This window comes from Natrix helvetica (assembly GCF_964273705.1).
Source record: "Natrix helvetica genome assembly, chromosome: 4".
Lineage (NCBI taxonomy): Eukaryota > Metazoa > Chordata > Lepidosauria > Squamata > Natricidae > Natrix > Natrix helvetica.
Window position 1 is genome coordinate 146,490,940 of NC_138550.1, and position 24,110 is coordinate 146,515,049.

General features: G+C 39.9%; 1 protein-coding gene and 1 long non-coding RNA gene across 2 annotated transcripts; one reads left to right on the forward strand and one right to left on the reverse strand.

Moving 5' to 3' along the window:
* On the forward strand, positions 1-16,652 carry BAALC (BAALC binder of MAP3K1 and KLF4). Its single transcript, XM_081950570.1, has 3 exons — positions 1-239; positions 10,733-10,905; positions 14,006-16,652. The coding sequence occupies exons 1-3, from the start codon at positions 65-67 to the stop codon at positions 14,117-14,119; spliced, it is 462 nt and encodes a 153-aa protein (XP_081806696.1). The 5' UTR covers positions 1-64; the 3' UTR covers positions 14,120-16,652.
* Positions 15,768-24,061, reverse strand: LOC309390802. Its single transcript, XR_014175180.1, has 3 exons — positions 23,849-24,061; positions 23,080-23,180; positions 15,768-15,884 (listed from the first exon to the last, which is right to left on the reverse strand). It is a non-coding gene; the product is annotated as an uncharacterized lncRNA (long non-coding RNA).
* Between the last annotated feature and the right edge of the window lie 49 nt (positions 24,062-24,110).

Here is a 24,110-nt window from a genome sequence, read left to right on the forward strand (position 1 = left end):
CAGCCCGAGGCTTTTCAGCGGAAGGAGCCGAAGGCGAAAGGGAGCGGCGGTTACTGCGGCCGGGATGGGCTGCGGCGGGAGCCGCGCCGATGCCATCGAGCCGCGCTACTACGAGAGCTGGACCAGGGAGACCGAGTCCACCTGGCTGACCAACACGGACGCCGAGCCTCAGCAGCAGACGTTGCCCGCCGCCGCCGGCCCGGAGAGCGGCGACGCCGAGGCCGGCCTGAAGAGCCCCGGTGAGTCGGGAAAGCGCGGGGTGGAGGGCCGCCCTTCCGCCGCCACTGCGGCTGGCTGCCCGGCGGAGAGGATGCTCGGACTCCGCCGCCTCCCAATTCCCTCCGTCTGAGCCTCCGAGCCGGAATGGGGTCCTAATCGGAAGGAGCAGCTGCCAAAATAGCCGCCTTGCTGTGCATCAATGCTTGCGTTGCTTTAGGGGGGGTCTCACAAACTTGGCCGCTTTAAGGCTTGTGGACTTCAACTCCCAGAATTCCCCAGCCAGATGGCTGGGGAATTCTGGGAGTTGAAGTCCACAAGTCTTAAAGCGGCCAAGTTTGGAGGCCCCTGCCTTAGTACCTTCCCATTGCTTACCTAAGAAAAGTCCTGGTTCTGCTGCCTGGGTAGCAATTTAGGCAAGGAATCGGAGTTTCCCTCTTTGGGATGCTACTTTCCGAGCTGTCTCATTGGCAGCAAGGGACTCTGGTTCCAGAAAGAAGGGGTGGGGGGGGAGAACTGATGGCAGCCTACCTTGGGCGCACATGCTTGCCTGGGGTTAATTTAACCATAATTTACTCGGTGTAATTTGCGGGCTTCTTGTGATGCAGCTATAAATTCATTGCACATTTGCCAGTTGGATTTTAATTCTAGGCCAGTATTTCTCAACCTTGGCAATTTTAAGATGTGTGGACTTTAACTCCCCAAATTTTCCAGACTGACTGGGGAATTTGGGGAGGTCCACACACCTTAAAATTGCCCAGGCTGAGAAACATTCTAAGATAAAATACGGTTGACTAGATTGCAAATGATATTAACACAGCCACAGCTTGCCTTATGATACGTTAAATAGCTTGGGAACATCTAGCTTTTATATTCATCTGTTTGAAACCTTTAAGATGCAAGCTGTGTGCAAGATAGTATCATCTCATCTCCTCCACTAATATAAATAGCAATTCTTCTCAGGTCACTTTCAAATGAATGGAATGGAATGGAATAACAGAGTTGGAAAGGACCTTGGAGGTCTTCTATCCCAACCCCCTGCTTAGCCAGGGAACCCGATACCATTTCAGACAATTGGTTATTCAATCTCTTCTTTAAAACTTCCAGTGTTGGAGCATTCACAACTTCTGGAGGCAAGTTGTTCCACTGGTTAATTGTTCTGTCAGGAATTTTCTCCTTAGTTCCAGGTTGCTTCTCTCCTTGATTAGTTTCCATCCATTGCTTCTTGTCCTGCCTTCAGGTGCTTTGGAGAATAGTTTGACTCCCTTTTCTTTGTGGCAGCCCCTCAAATATTGGAACACTGCTATCATGTCACCCCCTTGTCCTTCTTTTCATTGAACTAGACATACCTAATTTCAGCAACCGTTTTTTATATGTTTTAGCCTCCTGTCTCCTAATCATCTTTGTTGCTCTTCTCTGCACTCTTTCTAAAGTCTCAACATCGTTTTTACATCGTGGCAACCAAATGAGTGCCAGCGATTGCCTAAATAACCTCTACTCTGTAAATATTTGTAGCTAAGACAAAATCCTATACTGAGTCAAATGGTTTCATGATTAGCAGAGCTGTACTACCAGATGCTACTGGTGTGATCTGAAATCCAGCATAAACTATGAAATATTGTTAAAACTTGCTCAATGCAAGGACAATTTCCCACACTTACACTTCACTAATGTGAAACAGATAGCCTGGCCCCAAAGAGTATCTTGCCTTCAAAAAGATCCCATACTTGTGATTTTCCTTGTAGTGCTTTTAAAAAAAAACTTTTATGTCACCTATAGATAGTCCTCAACTTATGATGGGTCACTTAGTGACTGTCTGAAGTTACAATACCCAAAATATATTTATGACCTGGGTCTGAAATTCCAATTGTCACCCCCCCCTGCCAGTCATGTGACTGTATTTTGGGCATCTGGCAACCAGCACACTTTTATGGCTGTGTGCAGCATCCTATGATCACATGATTGTGATTTACGTTGTTTTTGTTCAAAACTAAGATATACTTCTGGTTTACAGTGAAAATGTCACAGGGCAAATAATAGGTTTACTTAAAAACTGTTACAAAAAATGTAATTGTCAGGTCCAATTATGGTTGTAAGTTGAGGACTACCCACACAATTTTTTAAAAAACATAATTCTGAATAATATTAAATCTTCACTAAAGAAACAAATTTTCTGGAACTTCAAGATGTCCTGTTTTCATATTCTTAAAAGTATTGTCACTGCTTATATAAAGATACAAGGACATGTTTCAGAATATAAATATATATTTTATCAAACAGCTGTGCAATGTAGAAAATATTAATATTTTCATAGGACATGAAATATGGTAGAGTGGCAAAATTCTTTTGATTGAGAAAGCATATATGTACCATGAGAACAAAGATAATAAAAAAGACTAACAATTTGTTCAAAATAAAAAGTGTTCCTTAACAATACTTAAAAAAAACTATCCAAGACCCCAAGTGTTCATAATATTGTAAGATAAATGTTAAGTTGGATGTTTGATTTGGGTTCCAAAGTGCCACTTATGTTGTGAAAGTGTCCAGAATTTTGGAAGTTGTTAGATGACTCCTGTAAGAAACTGAAATAAGTTTGAAAGTGCATTATAAATCCTTATTTCAGATTTTTCACCCCATGCCAAAAACTGTCCCACTGAATTGTGTAGCACAAAATAATACGGCTGACTTTCCACATTTGACTGTCTTGTGACAAATGCTTCTATAAAAACAGTCTGATTGTTCATGTGAAAATTCATGTGTACAAAAGAGAACCAGATAAGCACAGATAAACACATCTGAACAGCTTTAGATATTTCTTTTGGCTTAATTTTCTTTGTTCCCCAGTTGTTGTTTCTTGCTTATGCGCTGAGGATTACTGCTGAGCTGTGATCAGATCTGACACATTGGAAGAATGTTTTATATGATCTATTGACCTGCTTGAAAAACATTTTATTCATTTGGCTTAGTCCACGATACCACCTTTGTAAAGCTTGTTTGGGTCATTCTGACATTAACTTTTAATACCAGAGATAGGATTGTATTTTCCCCCTCTACTGCAGATAGGCTAGAGGGAAATACGTATCAATCTGCCCTAATCAGAAAAGGGGTCCTTTGTAGGAAACGTTTTTATTCGATCCTTTCAAAGCATAATCTCAAGTTGTTTGGTTTTCCAACAAATATCTTTATATTAATCCTTTTACGTGGATCTAAAAGTTTAAAAATTTAATACAGATAAAAGTAGAATTTGATGTTTTTCTTCTTTTTGTGGATGGATTAGTCTTTTGTGAGCTTGTCATAATGACGCACAATGTTGCTGTATATATCAAATAATGTTCTTTCGTTACCATTATTGGTTGTCAGTATAGATCAGGGGTACCAAACTCAATTTCACTGAGGGCCGCATCAGGGTTGTGTTTGAAATTGGGGGGCGGGGGGGGCGTGGCCAGCTCGATGTCATTCCTATCGGGGGCGCCTGTGATGGCCTGAGCGCTTTGCCAGGCTCCTGAGCTCTGTTTTTGGCTGCCACAGCCTCCTGCAACCCTCTGCCAGTGAAAATGGAGCTCGGGAGGGCTGCGCTCTGGCAGGGGATTGCAGGAGGCTTTGGCAGCCAAAAACGGAGCTCAGGAGCCCATTTTTGCTGACAGAAGTATCGCGGACTGCCCCTTCGCTGTTTCCAGGGCGGCCCTGCGGACCAGATCTAAGTTCCCCGTGGGCTGGATCTGGCCCCTGGGCCTTGAGTTTGACACCCCTGGCCTAGACTCCAGACTAAACTAGTGTTCTGCCTGGCTTGGAAAAACACTTTTTCTTGTTATATTCAGAGGACAGAATATAAAGGCTGGTCTTTATATCCTGAACAATCAATAACATATCCTGTCTGCTTTTGCTGTCACTTGCAAAAAGTAATATTGACTTTCATTTCTCCAGCAGACTTTTTTAGAACCAAGAAACAAAACAAACCTCGTAAGAGATATATTACCTTTATCAAGAGCCTTTGCTTTGTGCAGGGAACCTGAACTGATGGTTATCTTAACTTAGCCTGATAAAATGAAAAATGCACAAAGGGGTAGATGAAATCATATTTAATAGGCTGCAAACATTCATACTATAATCTTCCTGATTATGGTCAACATTGCTTTTCCTTTTTGGTGGGTAGTAATTTGCTGAGATATCTAGAAATATTATCACTTTGCTGTCCGTAATGCACATATTTAACAGCGTACAGGATGATAATTATATATTATTGGCTTGCTTTCTTAAGATATTCCATTGAACTTATTCTCCAGCTCAAAATCGCCCAAAGCAATTTGAACTGGAGAATAACAGAATGTACCAGAAATTCATCGCTATATCATCCCCTATGGGATACTTAAACATCTCCAGCAAAGAAGAGTACACCCTTTCTGAAGGAAAATTTTGGGGGAAACAGCTCTTACCATTAGTGTTTTCCTGATACCCAGTTGAAATTTCCTTCCTTGTAATTTAAGCCATTTTCTTTTCTTTTCTGAAACATCTTTGAAGAATTGTGCCTTATCTTCTTGAAGACAGCTACCATGTCTCTCCAGTCTTTTCCAAGCTAAATATTTCCAACAGCTTCAACTGTTCCTCATAAATTTTTCTTTCCAGGTTGTTCTTCTTTGGATACCTTCCAGTTTATCAACATCCTTCCTAAAATTTGGTGCACAGAAGTGGACACAATATTATAGGTGAGGTCTGAGCAATATTTTAGATGCAGGATGGAAAGGATTAATGGTTTTTCTAGATTTTGACACTGCTGTTGATGGAGGCTAAGATTGCATTTTCCTTTTTTTTTTTTTTTGCTGCTGTGTCATTGTTGGCTAACAGTTTGTTATCCACTAAAATACTCAGATGCTTTTTCTAGGTACCCAGCATGGTTCCTCCCCATCCTATACTCATATCTTTGATTTTTTTTTCCTATCCAAAGATCACTATACATTTATCTTGGTTGAAATATAGCTTATTAGTTTCTGGTCAATATACTGTCCTCTATACTTTTGCAAATTTGATAATATTTTCTAACCCCTCATCTATATCCTTTATAAATATGGTGAACAGCAGAGGGCCTAAAATGGTATCCCTATTTGACACTTGCTTCAACCTGACCCAGAGCTAGTGACATATCTTTGTTGGGATGATTATTCAACCAGTTTTATAGCTGTCCGATGATAGTGCAGACTCCATTTGCTCTTAAAACTGTTGGAATACGTACCCTGTTTCCCCGAAAATAAGCCCTCCCCGGATAATAAGCTCAATTGGGCTTTTGAGTGCATGTGCTAAAATAAGCCCTCCCTGAAAATATTGCAACACAGCAGCAGCCATGAGGTGTCCACGCTCGCTGCCTCCTGCACCTCAAAAATAATAAGACCTCCCCAAAAATAAGGCCAAGTACTTATTTCAGAGGTCAAAAGAAAATAAGACCCAGTCTTATTTTCAGAGAAACACAGTAGTGAAACTCTGACTTCCACCTGCCAGTATCTTTTTCTTTTTGCCCAAGGATTCTACACAATACAATACAATACAATACAATACAATAGCAGAGTTGGAAGGGACCTTGGAGGTCTTCTAGTCCAACCCCCTGCCTAGGCAGGAAACCCTATACCGTTTCAGACAAATGACTATCCAACATCTTCTTAAAGACTTCCAGTGTTGGGGCATTCACACCACACAAAGCATTGTATATAAATAACAAGAGGAATGCTAGGCCTGTTCTCACTATGCAACATATTCATCCACCAAGAAGTGGAGAGAAATCACATAAAAAGGAAACTAGCTAGACGTAGCAGTGCAGCTTTTCACCAGGATGGAGTTGAGGATAACAGCAGGCAGAGGAAGGGCTGGAGAAAAACAAGTCAAAACACGTGAAAGATATGAAAATTGTCTTAAACCCAAGCAGAAAAGAGAAGGCACACCAAGTACTTGTTACCGGCAGAGCTCCTTACTATAATTAAGTTTTAATGGCACCTAGAGTATTTTTTATAATGATCGGATTCTAAATATGCTTTGAATCCCTTGAAGAAAGCAGAGCCTTGATTCTAATCATCTTGATTTTTCTCTCTCTTTTTTTCTTGTGACCTTGGGATTATTTATTGTAAATTGGATCTTTCCTTTCAGCTGTCCCCTGGGAGTCATTTCAAAGGCTGCTCCTGTATGGTTTTTTGAGAGATTTTCTTTCAATGAGCCAATTATTCAGGTGGCTTTTATTTTCTATATTATTTTCAGATGGAAAATGAAATGGGTACCACTAACAAATGGCCTTTGGTGGATGCTGATTATTTTCCCTGAGGCGTCTTGTTGGGTTTCGATTAGAACAGAGCTATAAATTAGGTTAGATAAATGACATAAGATTGTACAGTGCATCTTTTTGTTGCAATAAAACCACATGATAACAAGCTGATTTATCCATTGTAATAATGCATTTCAGCTCCGTCATCTCCCAAACAATGTTAGTAATCACGTCTTTCCTTTTGATTTGCTATTTTTGTTCTGGAGTACTGCTAGTTTCTAGTTTGCACTAAGCACTTTTTTGCTTCTAGTGTTTTACCCTCAGCATATTTGCTTTGCAGCATATGATTCTTTATCTATATTCCTGTCTAAAGTGTATTTCTGTTGATTTACAGCAAGTAACTAGGTTGTACCTGGAGATTCATTGGCAGTAGGCAAACTTTACAAAGGTAGCCATTTCTCTCCTTAATTGCTGAATATGTTTTGCAAGTATAAACTTCGATTTGTTCTGCAATCTCTTTGTGGAAGCTTTGTATAACTGAAGTGGCACCATAGCAGAAGATTGCAGGGGGTAGTTATTTCCTTTTTTTTGTGAACGTAAGTAATTTGGAAAATACGTCACATAACAGAAATTAATGATTTTTCTCCTAGTACACCCTGGCTATTTACAACTTGAAGTGATCGATAAAAATCACTTCTAATTCAGCTGAGCCATTTCAGCTTAAGGCAAATGTGGTTTTCACAACCTAACTGCCTACCTATCTGTTTTCACCTGCAGCACCCAGGATATTGCCTTGCAATATTCCCATTATCTAAAAAAATGTTGCTTAAACAGCCATATTTTTAAATTGTTCCCCTACCTCTCCTGGAGCTTAGGGTTGTCATCTGCAATAGCTTTGTTTCCCTGTGTTTGGAGACAAACAGTACATAACAAAAGCATCTGTGATGGAAGTCATTATTATTTCTTCCTGTTTTCTTCCACAAAACCTGAGATCCAAGTGACTTGTTTAATTTCTCCGGAAGGTCTGCAGGAGAGGTGAAAATTTGTACAGTCTACAGTCAAGTCTGAAACACGGCAAATAAAGTTTTGTATTCTGTGTGTGTCATAACTTCCTATTGATATATTAAGTAGAAAATTTCTTTTATCTAGGTTTTGTCATTAAAACACGACCCCAAACAATTGGCAAACCCAACAAAGATGAGAAAAATGAACAACAGTGACCAGATCTTGGTTACTGAGGTCTTTCATTCTTCTCTAGTTAGCATTTTTCTCTTTTGACTTTAATTAATATACAGAAAGAAAAGAAAAAGAAAAAAATAATTAGCATAGTGAAAGGAGGAAAAAACTAATGCAATTACCACAAGATAAATTGTGTATATAAGGGTTTTTTGTGCATAAAGAATCATTTGACCTTTTATTACCACTCTTAAGACTGCAAATTTGCTTTCTTGAGGTAATGGGAATCCTTCTGTTTAATCCAGATGACCATAAGATGGCAGCAAAGAGTTGGGGTGATGCCATTACAGTCCCTCTGGAATTTTGTGGCCCAGACACAATTGCTTTAATTTAAAGAACAAATACACAGATATCACACACACAGTCAGTCTCTCTGTCTCTGTCTCAAATTGAGTAATGAAACAAAAAAAAATCAACATAACAGTTTGTGTGCACTTCATGCAATCATCAATATTTCTATACAATCTTATTTCTTTGATCACAGAACGCAGCATGAGTCACTCTCAAAATTGCTGTGCATTTTTCAGGTGGTCATGATTCTCAGATATGTACAAAGCATAAGTTTCTATACCTTATTGTCCTGGCCTTTGAGCACCACGCAGGCTCTAGAAATGGCTCTTGCTAACCACCACATTTGATTAACTGCCAGTGTGTTAATTATGAATTCTGAGTCTTTCCACAGCATTATGTATTTTTTTATTCTTGCTAAATTGTTGAGTTACTGTATTTGGCCATGAAATCATCTTTATACATTTTATAGTTAGAATCAGCGGTGGGATTCACTTACTTTCCCTACCGGTTCACAAATGTGAGACCCCGTGCGTCTGTGCGTTACGTCAGGGCGGGTGGGCGGAGACTCCCACAGCCGCAGCTACTGGTTCACCTGAACCAGAGAGAACCGGCTGAATAACACTTCTGGTTAGAGTAGCTAGAAAACTGTCTGATGAGGAGGAGGTTGGAGTCGAGAGCAACCAAAAGGAAGAAGCAGGGAACAAAAGGAGCTTACACTAAAAATATGGTTGGTGTCCTTCAGAAACCTCAGGGTAGTGATCAAGACCTAGGCAGTGGTTCTCAATCTGTGGGTTGGGACCCCTTTGGGGGTCAAACCACCCTTTCACAGGGGTCGCCTAAGACCATTGGAAAATTATTTATTTATTTATTATTTATTTCTTTGCACTTCTAGACCGCCCCCTCTCCCAAAAGGGACTCGGGGCGGTGTACAGTCCACACAGCAAATACATCATCCACAGTAAAATTCATTAAATAGATAAACAGATGAATAAATAAATAAATATGGAGGAGGTTAAAAGAATTAAAAGAACTGTACAGCAAGAATATAAATATGGCTTTAAAACCCCTAAAATCAATTAAATTTAAAACAATATCCTTGAAATACCAGTTAAAAATATATTTCCAGGAGGTAACAGTTATAACAGTTATAATTATGCCAGGCCAGCTAATCGGAACAGGTGAGTCTTCAATTTTTGTCGGAAGGAGCGGAGGTCCGTGGTGGTTCTAATATCGGGGGGGAGGTCACATATTTTCGAAAAAATACGGAGAACATAAAATAATTTTATGGTTGGGGGTCACCACAGCATGAGGAACTGTATTAAAGGGTCGCAGCATTAGGAAGGTTGAGACCCACTGACCTAGGGGAACAAAAGGTGCTAAAGTGGAACAAAAATGGAAGGCATATAATTCAGGAACCAAATGAGGAAAATTCAGGATCCGTTGAGTGAACAGCAATGAATTGTGCATGCACCAAACCGGCAGTAATGCCGGTAGAAACCCACACGTGACGGGGACAAAGTCTTTTGTCTCAACTTGTCGTTTTTACAAACTGTTCTATTCTTTTCTTTTAAATAAGAGTTCAGGTAGTCCTTGACTTACCACCATTCATTTGGTTTGAATGATGACCCTTTGAAGTTACTATGGGCACTGAAAAAAGTGACTTATGACCAGTTTTCACACTTATGACTGTTGCAGCATTCCCATGATCACGTGATCAGAATTTAGGCTGGGCAACTAGCATGTACGTATTTATGACAGTTGCGCTGTCTCAGGGTCATGTGATCACCATTTCTAAACCACCAACCTGGATTCTGAAAAGTAAAGTCAATGTGGGAAGCCAGATTCACTTAATGGCCACACAATTCACGTAACAACTGCAGCAATTCACTTAAGAATGCTGGCAAAAAAGGTCATAAAATGGGGCAAACTCACTTAAGAACTACCTTGCTTGGCAATGGAAATTTTTGGTTGTGGTTGTAAGTCAAGGATGACCCTCTATTGTTTTGCCTCTATTCTTTCCAAGCCCTTCAACAGTGTTGGGAGCATGGATGGCATGTATATACATACTGAAAAGGCCACTGTCTTCTGCATGAATTGCTCCTATTTCCAGGGAGTACGGAATGGCCTCAGTGTTTCCTCTCAGAGATTTAAAAATCTACCTTCACTGCTATAAACGTGTCCGATGCCTGTGGGGAGTGGTTTTCTATCAGGAAACCATCCTTCTGTTCCAAAGACGAGGGGAAGCTTATTTCTGTTGCTGTGTAAAGTGCTCACCATCCCAGGTTTTGGATCACAAGGTTTTGTTTTGTTTTTACAAATACCCTAGAATTTGACTCAGCCTTCCATCCTTCCGAGGTATGTAAAATGAGGACCCAAATTGTTGGGGGGGGGGGATATGCTTACTCTGTAAACGGCTTAGAGAGGGCTGTAAAGCACTGTAAAGCGATATATAAGCCCAATTGCAATTGCTATTGCTATCTCACGTGGCTAAGTCAATTCTTATCATTTGCTAAAAGTCAATAGGCAAATATCTATGCAAATGCTTGGTGTCTACATACATATGAAGGGGGGAAGAGGTATAAGAATATGTAAATGTAATGTAATGTATCTTGTGTTAATTTTATCGTGGACAAAACATCCTTTTATAACACAGAATAATTTTGTCCATTTTCTTTTCAGCTGAAAAATACCATATGTAAACAAATAACAAAATATTTTGGCTTTCACTCTGAAATTTTGTGTTTTCAGGAATTTTGGAGGACAGCAAATCAACCCAGACCTGCATGGCAAAATCTTCAATTTCAAGTGGCATGGCTATTCCTGAAAAAAGAGCTCATTGTGCTACACAATGTACAAAACTGTCAACTCACACCACTGGAAATGCAGCCCAGAAGCCACAAAATAGCTTTAAAACCTCAGAAGTGAGTGTAGGATTACATTCCGTCTATGTGGTAAAATATTAATTTGCACAAAAAACCTAAACCCAATTCAAATCCCACTGTTATTCCACTACTGTGTTTAAAAACCCTTGTGAATTCTAAAGGTAAAACAATTTTGCCATTAGGTACTTTGCGATGTGGTTTCATGTTACTATAGCAACTGGATTGAGGGAGTAGAGAAGGCAAGTTTTGAATAGCACAGATGGCAAAACACAAGATCCAGGAACAGAATCCCAAACCTTTTAAGAGCAGGAAGTCAAAGACGAGAAGAGATTGATGGCTGGCTTGAGGCCAGGAGTCGGGAGGCAGAGTGAAGCAAAAATTTCTGCCAGTGGTACCAAAAATTGGCACCAATTCATACAGCAAGGTCCTTAGAGCTATAGTCATTTACAAAACCCACCACCTTTATTGCAGCTGCCAATCAACTGGTGCAGAGAAAAAATAGATTTAGCTCCCTGAAACAGGCGATAGTGTAACACCAAGAGTAAGTCCTCAGGTGCTGCAGAACAATCCTGCAGAAAGGCCTTTACTCAAATGTAATTAAACTCTACGGTATTTTGCAGTTATAAGGAAAAAAGTATTCAGCTAGGCATTCCCTGTCCCCTCTATTCGCACAATTATCCTTTATGTTCAGATCTTCTCAGGTTGAAGGAGGCAAAGCAGGGGTGAAATTCAGCAGGTTCTGGAGAACTGGTAGCAGAAATTTTGAGTAATTCAGAGAACCGGCAAATCCTCTGGCTGGCCCCAAAGTAGAGTGGGAATGGAGTTTTTGCAATATCCTTTCCCCAGGAGTGGGGAGAGAATGAGGATTTTGCAATATCCTTTCCCCAGGAGTGGGGAGCGAATGGAGATTTTGCAGTATCCTTCCCCTGAAGTGGGAATGGAGATTTTGCAATATCCTTTCCCCAGGAGTGGGGAGAAAATGAGGATTTTGCAATATCCTTCCCCCAGGAGTGGGGAGAGAATGGGGATTTTGCAGTATCCTTCCCCTGGAGTGGAGTGGGAATGAAGATTTTGCAGTATCCTTCCTGTGCCATGCCCACCAAGCCACATCCACCAAGCCACGCCCACAAAACCGGTAGTAAAAAGAAATTGAATTTTACCACTGAGGCAAAGGGTTAATTTCCCCCATGGTTATAGCCAGATTCAGTTAGAATTAATTTGTATAAAACCTCTGTTGTTTTCTTCAGAAAACACAAAGCCTTGTCACACATAATGTTTCAGGCAGATCGAGAATATAGTGTGATGAAATGCTGAGCCATTCCATTTTCTAAGAATGGCATTATGCAGTGTATCCTTGACGTTATTGAAGAAAGGGGTGGGGAGAATGTTATTTATTCTCCCCATAAACTATTTCCATTTATAAGTATTGATTCCTCTTTTACCATCTTGTACAGTTATTTATTGAGAGCAATCAAGATGTTAAGAAGGCTGGAAAGAAAATGACAGGAGGAATGCTTGAAGCCACTGAATATGTTTAGTCTGCAGAAAAAAGGCTGTGAAAAGACATGATAATTGCCTTCTACTATATTCTTACTATACTCCTACTCTCTGAGGGATTATCGTGTCCCTCTGAGGAATTCTTCAGAGCTGTTTGACAAGACAAAGCAAGAATAGATTATTTACATAATAATACAGAAGTAGATCTCAGTTAGACATCAAGGTTCTATGTTCTAATAGTAACAGTTCCATGAATAAGATGTCTGAGATCTAACTTCAACTGTTTTGAAGCCAATCGGCTTGTGAGGAAGTGACTTTAAAGATAATTTAAAAAGCCCAGTTAGTCATCTCTGAAGTATGATGTATAGGTAATCCTCGACTTACAACAATTCACTTAGTGATGGTTCAAAGTTACAACGGCACTGAAAAAAGTGACTTACAACCATTTTTCATATTTATGAGCATTGCAGCATCTCTATGATCACATGAGCGAAATTCAGATGCTTAGCGACTGACTCATAGTTATGACATTTGCAAGTGTCCTGGACTTATGTGATCATCTTCAGCGGCCTTCTGACAACCAAAGTCAATAAGCCAGATTCAATTAAGAAGTGTGTTACATTACTAAATGTAATAACTGCAGTGTGGTAATACTGCAGTAATAACTTAGCAACTGTGGCAAGAAAAGTCGCAAAATGGGGCAAAACCCATTTAACAAATGTCTCACTTAGCAACACAAATTTTGGGCTCAATTATGGTCATAAGTCGAGGACTACCTGGGGCTAGACTAGATGATATTCGAGATCCCTGGTAACTCTTTACATTCTGTGATTGTTTTCTGAACTAAAAAGCTCCACATCTTTTATAGCTTTCATTCTCCCACGCCCACTCAGAAAATTGACAGTTTGTTTTATTTTTGCAAATTTTGAATTGAAATAATTATATTAATAGGTTATGATACCTAATTTAGACTAGAACCTAGGGATCATTCAAGTTCCAATGCTGTTAGGAATACTATTTAATCAGTCAATCAGTTTTTAAAAAACTGTTCTCCAATCCTGTTTCCCTGTTTAAGAGTTACCCGTATTTTTCGGACTATAAGACTTATCAGAGTATAAGACGCACCATGATTTTGAACAGCCAAATTAAAAAAAAGTTTTTGTACTCTGCATGCCTCCCAAACCATCTGCACGGCTCATTTTTTGCCAAAAAAAAAAAAAAAAAAGGCATGAAGAGCTTTGGGAGGCTTGTAGAGTGCTCCTGGGGGGCTGGGAGGAGGACAAAATACGAGCAAAAAATGGCCTGTTTTTTGCAAAAAAAAAAAGGCATGCAGAGCTTTGGGAGGCTAGAGTGCTCCTGGGGGCTGGGGCAAAAACTAGCAAAAACACCCCATTGTTTGCTCATTTTTGCCCTCCCCAGCCCCCAGGAGCACTTTGCAAGCCTCCCAAATCCTCTGCACGTCCATTTTGCAAAGGGGGCGGAGTTTCAATAGGGCAAAAATGCTGTATTCAGTGTATAAGACGCACTCAGATTTTCACCCTCTTTTGGGGGGGAAGGTGCGTCTTATACTCCGAAAAATATGGTGCATCTACAGAATATATTCTAAGCATAAATCATATTTTATAAACTCCTTTTCCAACAGGCTAAATGGGACAAGAAAAGAGCCACAAAAGAAGTTAGTAGTACCACTGCCAAAACAGACAAATTCAAACAAATAAATAGCAACAGAAGAGTCGCAAAGAATGGTATCAATTAAGGAAGCACTGAAAACTGGTGAATGAATTCTGCAATATCTTGCTGCACTTTACCCGACTGCATAATGCAGGGATCTGGAATTTCAACGTTGACGTTATGCTGAATGTGGCGGACAACTCATGCTGAGTGCCTTTGGAAAAATGGTGGACTTCATTAGCTCTGCAGTTCTGTCATCACTGGAAGCTTGAATACTTTTTCTTTCCTGTATTTGATGAGCTTGGCCACCAATTAGGAAGTAACTGGTCTGTAATTTTTACTTTGCTACTAGCTAAGTAACTAACTCATGGTAAATTAATTTCCTAGGAAGAAAAATGTAAATCAAATGATCCAGGGGCACTAGAACAACTTCTCAGAAACTAGGGCTACATGCAACATAATTTTTTAGAGGCATGAAAGCTGTTCATTCATACAATCAGGTATTGATTGATTGACTGATTGATTCATTATGTGCCATCAAGGTAGTGTAGACTCTTTTCCTAGGATGATCCTGGATTGGCTCTTCAGCACTTCTGATGGTGCACAGTTATCATCTAGATTAATTCCAGTTTAATATTAAATGTATATCATCTGAAACTAAAATGCGATCACAGCAATTGCTGCGTGCAAAATAGCACCCCGAGTGATCCTGTCATTAATGTGCTGAGATACCACAAGAGAGTGCTACAGTACTATTACAGATAACTTGCTGCTACCTAAAATAGATGGCTCAAACTTGTGTCACTGTAAGTAACTGTGTGGCAGGTATAAAACATTTAAGAATGCAGTAACCTGTTTGGCCATATAGGAAGTTTGCACTGGGTTGTTGTGCTATAATAGCTAATGGTACGTGCTCATTTTGGGGGGAAAGTCAATTCCCTCTGCCAATGTGCCACAATGTGGTGTGTGGGCCACACAATGTGCCACACAGAAAAGGCCTAATTCAACAGTCAGTCTCACAGGCAGGTGTCTAAAACCAAAAGTGATTCTTTCTCAAGAATAATTCTCACAAAGCTCCCTAGCATGAAATGAAAAGGAAGAATTGCAACAAACTGTAAATTATATTCAAAGTGGAAATAACCTGTGTCCACCAACATTGGGGCGGACATTTTCCGATTTTCTAACCATCTTTCTATGGTTCCGAAAGGAGGTGGTCTCTGCATTGACAATGAGGAAAATTTCATCTAAGAGGTGAAATCAATTTACCTCTGCTACCAGTTGGTAGCAATGTGAGCGTGCATGTGCGTGCATGCGTGTGGGTGGGCAGAGCTTATTACCGAGCGCGCCTGCAAAGATAAGCGTGGCACAATCGCTGTGCCAAGCTATTTAGATTAGCTAGAAAATAGGAAATCCTGCTTTCTAGCTGATATAAATCACACGTCACAGCTGATTGTTGGAAATACCAGTTCGCCTGAACCGGTAGCATTTTTACTACTGGTTCAGGCGAACCAGTCCGAACCAATAGCATTTCACCCCTGATCTAAGCTCAGCTTTGATACTATTTTGATAACATAAAGCCTGACTGAAGGTCTTGAGTTTCACATTGGCCTCTGCATTTATTTCTGCTAAAAATCATGCTGCTATAAAATAGTAAAATTATGCCAAATGCATTGTTTATTTATTGTTTTTGTAAGGCTACACAATTCAAAAAGAACGTTGAGTGCCATATAGTAGTGGCATTGTTTCGTCTGCTGCTGGCATCCCGTGGATGGGGTTTCGCCCTTTTGCGCAGCCTGGTTTCTGGCATGCCAAGTTCTGGTGCCAGTCCGCAGCCTGGGAATTGGGGACCCCTGCCATATAGGATTTAAAAGAGATTTTAAAAATTGACTAAATATAACAATATAAAAAGATAGTTTTGATTTCACTTGAAGGGCAACTGATGAAAAGTTCAAAATGCTTAATAGTGATAGAACAGGGTTTCTCAACCTTGGCAACTTGAAGATGTCTAGACTTCAAGCATTCGGTGGCTGGGGAATTCTGGGAGTTGAAGTCCCGACATCTTCAAGTTGCCAAGATTGGGAAACACTGTGATAAAAGATATTTTTGATGGTCTCAGCAGGAAAAAGTAAGTTTTAGGATGAAATTACATGTGACAGTGTGAGGGAAGTGCATATTTTTTCATGAATTTCCATATTTCACATTTGCATAATATACACTTCCCAAAGTGTGTAATCCCTCACCTTGTGGTAAAAATCCTTTTTAACGTACTGTACACTTAATAAGAGCTTCAAATAGAGGGGAGGGGTGGGGAAATGATCTCTTGATTGTCTTTTGTTTTCAAAAGAGAAAAATTGTATATACTATATATTCGAATATCTAATTTCAATGGAGAAGCAGAGGTGTTTTAAAGCAGAGCTACATTTTCCAAGCGGATGTCTAATCTATAATTTAATAAAATATAAATCAATAAACAAATTTAAGTGACCAGATTACTGAAGAGAATCAAAGTTCAACAATTATCAATGTATTGAATGAGAACCTTAATTAGCACCGAACAGCGACCTTTTGGAAATGTAACTAGAAAAATGTGTATTAAAAGAAATTGCTTGATACAGAAATCCAGTGTTTGAGCTCTATATTCAGTTTTTAGTCTTAATTATAGCACTGCAGGATTGCATAAGTGAAAATAACCTTTGAATCATTCTTGGCATTACTTAAGTATGTACGCCCAAGCTTTAATTCAAATGGTGTGTGTATGTGTGTGTAATATACCTAATTAGAAAGGAGCCGTGATGATTCAATAGAGCTTGCACTCAGCATGCATGAATTATTTCCATTTTCCTATGAATAAGTCTCAGTTGCTTCTGAGCAAGTATACAGTGTTTGGTTTTCTATAGATCACCCCCTATCTGCTAACCTAGACTGTAATCTGTTCACAGGTAAGCCTCTGAGGTCTCATTAAATTTAGCAACCTATTTATCAGACATTGAATTCCAGAACGTACTACCCTCTGTGGAGGCCTCCAAAATTAACTGACCATAAGAGAGAGAGATGGCAATTTCACGCTCCATAACGACAATATTAACCTACTCAATACTCTTATGTCTGCTCTTTCCATTGGGGCATTTAAATGCCTGCGTGCCTATTGCTGGATATATGCATACAGATTCTCTGTTGGTCAAAAATCTTGCATAATTAAGGTTTATGCACACATGGGGAATTCATACATAAAGCCTATGCTATAAATCTGAAGTGAAGCTGCTTCTGAATGTCTAGATGGATGTACCCCCAATACATTGATCCCCCCCTTTCCCTCACATCACCCACATTTAAATCCTACATACGTCTTGTCCTGCCGACTTAAAGATGCTGACTTCAGTTCACAGAATTACTCAGCATGATGGCTGGGAAATTCTGTGAGTTGAAGTTCAAACATCTTCAAGTTGCCACGGTTGAGAGATGCTTGGCTAGCAACTCTATACATTTTATGAACTGATCTGCAATCCCCAAAACCTACACCTTTTAAGTAAAATTTGTTAGTCAGCAAAAGTGCTACCAGATTCCTGATTTTACATAGCTGTATAAGGGTGGTGTCATCATCTGGTGAAGAAATGATCAAATTATTGTTTTATTTAATATTAAGAGTTACATCACTTTGATTCAGCCTTCTGGATATACTGGAATACAAACTTCCATCATCTGTGCTAGCCTTATTTCTTAGCCATACTAGCTGGGAACAGTGAGGTGTGTATTTAAATATATTTGAAGGACATTTGGTTGGGAAAGAATGGTAAGGCAGTAAAATTGGCATGTTATGTGAGTCACAAAATATTTTTTTAAATGAGCAATTTTAATACCTGTTAAGTGATCATAGCAGTATTTAAGTAGCCTCCAGGAAGGCTGAACTGCTACAGTCATTATAAGCCAATCATTTGAGTTCTCTGGCCTACACTCCTTTTTAAAACAAATTCTTGATTGCAAATAACATTCTTTTTGTATCAGCATTTAAGTGGGCAATGTTAAGTATATACCTGTAAGACTGTCAAGGATCTGTGAAACATTTCAGAGTTTGAAAGTTAAATACAATCAACTCTTCAAAAGTACTCTCAGTTCTAGAAAGAGCTTGGAATGCAATCAGTGAATAGGATCACACTTAAGGCTAACTCTGGGTTTATTAATTAAATTACAAAAGGCTAGGTTTATAAAATATAATTTCTGAGTGCATATAAACAGAAGTTTAAACAAAATAATGTATAAATTCAGTATTATTCATGTGTAAGATGAGGAATTAATCCAAAACACAATTTGTTAAGATAACAGAAACTGGGTTCCAAAATAAAGAATGAGAGGTCCTTAGTGCTCTCTGAGTTTGCTTGTTTTCTTGTAAACATTTCATTACCCTAACTAAATAACATCATCAATGCTAGTAAGGAGTGCTGCTTGTCTGTGTGGGTAGGGATGGTCTTAAGAGATTGTTTTTTGGAGACAACAGATTTCATGCTTTTTCACACAATTTAAAATAAATAGTTTGTTCAGTCACACATTCAAACAAATTTCCTTTCTGGAGTCAGAATTATTTATCTGGCTACCACTGACCTAGTAGAACAGCTGGTGGTCCACAGCAAATCTTACTTTATTGCAATTCAGCCAGTGTGGGATTTTAGTTAGTCCCACTAAAACAATACTGATTTCCCATAGCTTCTTATTACTTTTGTTTCAATCACACACCGATTCAGTGAGAAATTGTAAGTAGAATACATGACTTTTTCCAAACTCATTTGGAGATACATATATAAAACTATAACCTTTTAAATAATATGTTTAGATCCTGACAAGTTATGAAACAGTTGGAAGAAGTATTTTTTTCTGTGTTGAAAAACAAGGATATATCTTTGCAATGTAGGAGTTTTGTTTTATTTTTTCCAGAGTTATTTTTTAAACTCTATTAAACATTTTTACAGATACACTGCAATTCTCTGAATTTCTTGCCTCCGAAACAGTTGGAAATAAACCTTTCACCCTGCAATGGGTTGGTAAAATGCACCAAGAGATACACATATTTATATACAAAAGTACGTATGGTCCAGAGTTTTTTCTTAGTTCTTAAGGTACCATTACATATAATGTTTTGCTGGTTACATTACCACCGGATAGCCAACCTGGATATCTACTAGAAGTTGATAATATATAATACTTGCACAACTTAAACAGGTGGTGTACACATTTCACTTATGTGACATCTTATATTCCTTAAGCAAAAGAAAGCATGCAGAGTGCAACTTTTGGAATCCTTCCCAATCCACTTACCAAGAATGGCCACTGGAGGTTTCTATATTTCTTCTCTATACCGAAGCAATGTGTTGTATCTGTGTAGTTCTACTCTACTCATGGGGAGCCTATGTATACATGTGTATTGGGAAGCACAAGGCAGCTGATACATTTTGCTCCATGTTATGTGATCAAGGAATAAGAGGGAAAGCATAGAAGAGAGCAGTCAACAACCTTCTAAGCCATGGGTTGTCAACCTGGTCCCTACCGCCCACTAGTGGGCGTTTTGGGATTCCAGGTGGGCGGTGGGGATTTCGGAGGTTAAAACCTCCTTTTGAACTAACGCGTGCGAGAATGCGTGCGTTAGGGATTTCGGAGGTTAAAACCTCCTTTTGTGCGAGTGGGCAGGCGAGCGCAAGCGTGTGCACAAGCAAACACGTGGGAAGAGGAAGGGGAGGAAACTTCTCTGGTTGCGCCTGAGCTGGTGGAGCGCAGGCAAGCGCCGTCCCATCGCCAGGGAAACAGTGAGTGAGGTGAATCACGTGGTTGCTCAGATCACACGGGCGCAGCCCGAGAAGACATTTCTGAGAAGAGAAACTTCTTCGGTTGGGCTGCGCCCGTGTGATCTGAGCAACCACGCATTCCACCTCACTCACTGTTTCCCTGGCGATGGGACGGCGCTTGCCTGCGCTTCACCAGCTCAGGCCCGACCGGAGAAGTTTCCTCAGTGAAGCTCCTGAAAGGGACGCAGGCTCAGCCTGCCAGGCTGCCACCGCTCCACTGAAGACATTTCTGAGAAGAGAAACTTCTCCGGTCGCGCCTGAGCTGAAGTGCTAGAAGGAGGGGGGGGGAAGGAGCAGAAAAGACAAAAAGGAGAATGAAAGGGAGAAAGAGGAGGTGGGGGATAGTGGGATCCTTGCTGCTTTCTGAGCTTGGGGGGGGGGGAGGAGCAGAAAAGACAAAAAGGAGAATGAAAGGGAGAAAGAGAAGGTGGGGGATAGTGGGATCCTTACTGCTTTCTGAGCTTGGTGGTTTTCTTACAGACATTTCATTACCAAACTAGGTAACATCATCACTGCTAGAAGGGAGTGGGGTTGTGGGGAAAGGAGGAGGAGGAGAAGTCGAAGGACAAAACTGGTGGGCGGTAAGGAAATTTTTCCATCAAGAAAGATCCATTAGTGGGCGGTAGGTAGAAAAAGGTTGACTACCACTGTTCTAAGCGGCAACCAATCACCTCTTCCATTGGGTGTCTGGGATCTGACTAATGAATTCAATCTTTCTGTTGCCAGCTATTCCCCATTTACAAATTTGGTCTGGTTCTCTTTGAGTTTTCATTCCTGCCGATCGGGGTGGGTTGCTGCCGGCATGCGCAGAACATTATAAAAACATGCTGGCAACGGCATGGGTGACCAGGGAACCTGTTCGGGGGCTGGGCCAGCCTGCTGTCCCTACCAGTTCGGCGACCCAGTCCCAATTTCCACTACTGGTTCGCCTGAACCGCTGCGAACTGGTAGCAACCCATGTCTGCTGTCGAGGGCTGTCAATAGAGTGCTGGCCCCTTTATATCAATTTCCTCCAACATTCTGTGTCTGGGTTGGACACTATAATATTGAGAAATTAAGAAAAAGTAGGCAGAACATAGCTTGTGGGATTCTTACCAATAGCTTCATAATAGCTCCACTCTGGATCATGGAACCAGGAAAAGGAGGAGGACTTAGAATGGAATAGTCATTAACTTTCCAAGCAACTGCCCAAATGCCTTTCCTATAGGGGTGCACTGGGGACATTTTTTCCCCTTGCTGCTCCCAAGGAGATATGGCCCATTTTTAAAAACTGATTTTTCTTCCAGCAATGTCTCCCCCAACATCAAGTTTGGTCCTTTTTAAATTCAGTTTTTGGAGAGTTATTCTGCTGGTAGAGTGGCATGATGCCAAGACTGTATATGATTCTGGTTTTCACATTCTGTAATCTAAGGGACTGTTTTGGACAAAACTCGGCAGCACTTTTTCATGTGGCTGTTGATAAAAATAGGATCGCTGATGATTGATACGGCAGAAGAAGTATTCTAGGTGGCTGGAAAAAAAAAAGACGAAAGTGCTTGACTGTCTATGTACTACAGAAGTCTTGGTAATATAGAAATAGCCTGCTATTGATTTCTAGAGGGTTTTTTTTTAAAAGAAAAACTTCCCAGTCTAGCTCACAGAATTGGCATTTTCTGAAGGCTTCTTAGCCAGGTATTAGTTCAGGGCTGCCAAACTCCCTGGGCCAGATGTGTCACGTGCTGGCCACGCCCACGCCTGGTTTAGTGAAGGGGAAAAAAGTCCTGATACATCACGTGATACTGCCATGGCGAGGTGAGTTTGACACAGCTGTATTACTTAATTTTTTTTAGATCATTTTTTTTAGATGATAGACCAATTGCTGTGCTAACTGGGCTCTACATGCTTAGATTATCAACTGAACAATCTTAAAAGTTGTTTTTGGTACAGTTCGGTACATGCAATGACTTGGAGCTAACAGACCCTGAAGAGAGAATTGCTATCATGGTTCTGTGGCTCTGCAAATTACCTTGCTTAGAAACATTTCATTCTACTTGCTGGAGTTCAATTATCCATCTTTGGTATAAGAATGAGGAATGAAGTTCCTGAATGTTTCCTGGGAGAGGTGCTGATACCAATTCTATTGTCTCAGTGCTTTCACTCTCAGCTTGTAATTATGTGCACCTCTCAACACAATTTACTTACACTAATGAACACTTGCAAGAATTTTAAATATTACGACTATCTGCATTTCATAAAGACAAAGCACAGCTTTTGTATGTCTGGCTCAAGGCTACGTAACAAGTTTATGTCACAACTGGCCCAGCAACAAAGAAATTTTGAATTATAGTTTCAGTTGCACAGTAATAATGATGACAGCAACAAAAACATTTGTTGCTGACTTTTTTCTGAGATATTTAAATTTTAGTTATTTTCAGTTTCTAATAATATTCTAAATGATTTTATAACAAAGAACAGTAAATTCATAATGGTTCAAATTTCAAATACCTTAGAACTTATGGCAAACCTTATCCAGAATCCATGGACAGGTATTTTGACTTTTAAAAATATTTAAAATTTATTTTCCAATTGTTTTTCCTTTGATAGTATTTACCCTGGAAACAGGAAACCGCTCACATCTGATAACAATGCAGATGTTTATTTGATTTTGACACAGCCCAACTCCGGGCATTGACAAAATCCAATCACTCCATCTATTCTTTATATATTCTTAGTATTCTAAACAATATATCATTATTTTCAACAATGAAGGGAAAAAAACAAGGGATTTTTTTTATTTTCCCTCATGAGCAATTTTCCTATTATCCACCCACAAGTCTCTTGTTTTTTTTAATCATAGGCAATCAGATTGCTTATTGATCAGTTCCATTTCTGTTTCTACACATGAACATATTTATGCTTGAATTTTATTTTCAAAACAACAAATCTAAGTAGTTGTCCACCAAATGGGCACCGTTCTCCTTCATTCTTGAGGCCCAATTTTTATTTTCTATATCCTTCCAAGTTTGTCATTTAATAGAAAGAAAAATTCCTGCTGGATCACAGGAGGTTTACACAACTGTCTTCAGAGGGCATTGCTGCTCCTTCCATTATCACTAATCAATGAAGTGTAATGCAACTAAGTTATAGATTCCTACTTTTATACAATAAGAGATGACACAATCACGGCTACCAATTTTTAAGACATGATTTAGCCTCTTCATACATTTCTACTTACATCTTTTGCTTCCGTACACTTATTTACCTATTTATCAACTCCATCCCACAAGATTGGGCCAGATTACAGGTCCATGGAAGTGGAAGGTTTCTCCCCATAGTCTTTTAAGGGATTAAAAAAAAATATTCACAACCTACAAATATTAGGATGAGGAGGGGGAGTGGAACTGAATGAGGGGCAAAATACATTGAAAGTTACAGTTCTCCCTTTTTTGCTTTAAAAAATATTTTAGATATTTTAAATATTTTAGTGCAAAGGTCAGATAAAATTACTCTCTCTCACACACACACACACTACACAGGGTGCCTAGTGAGTCCCAAGATCTGCAGGGGCCATTTTTTTCTAATACGAGTTTTGGACCAAACAAGAAGTCCAGGAATAATTGGGGAAAGAGAAATCGGGATTTTATTGGGTTGTCTTCTTTCTTTGGCTATAGCTGTCTTCATTATACTCCCCCACCTCACCCCATGCCTTTATTTGCACATTATTTTCCAAGCCTGGTTTACAAAGCATTGAAACTGGCACATCCGGTCCTTTTAATAAAGAATCAAACTGCAGTTTGAAAAAAAAAAGATTGGGCCAGATTTACTACTGCATCCACTCCTTCCCCTTTGTCTTGTTTGCCCCGTCGCGACATATATTTTTTTTCCTACTATTTTTCCTTTAATTACTATTGATTCCTATTACGCGCCAACTTCCACCTATAAGTAAGGCAAAAAAAAAAAAAAACCCGCACGGAATAAAAGCTTCGAATTTAAGCCCTCCTCACCTTTCTGAACTTCTCCTTTGCTGGAGAAAAGTTTTCATTTCTTTTAATGCAAAGGGTAAACAAATGTTACTTTTGGGGGGATCCCTCCACACCAGCAAGCTCATCTTTCCAGCCACGCGCGCAGAGGGTCCGGAGGGGGGGCGAGGAGGAAAGGATGCGCCTTTGGAAGGGCCCGGGGAAAGGGAAGCGGGAGGAGATTCAGGTGATGGGGGAGAGATGTGACCACGCGCCCCCACCCCCTTCCGCAGCTCGTTCAAATATC

Coding starts and splice junctions, on each gene's coding strand:
- BAALC (XM_081950570.1), top strand. CDS start 65: ATGGGCTGCGGCGGGAGCCGCGCCGATGCCATCGAGCCGCGCTACTAC. Junction 240..10,732: donor GGCCGGCCTGAAGAGCCCCG/GTGAGTCGGGAA, acceptor TTGTGTTTTCAG/GAATTTTGGAGGACAGCAAA. Junction 10,906..14,005: donor ATAGCTTTAAAACCTCAGAA/GTGAGTGTAGGA, acceptor CTTTTCCAACAG/GCTAAATGGGACAAGAAAAG.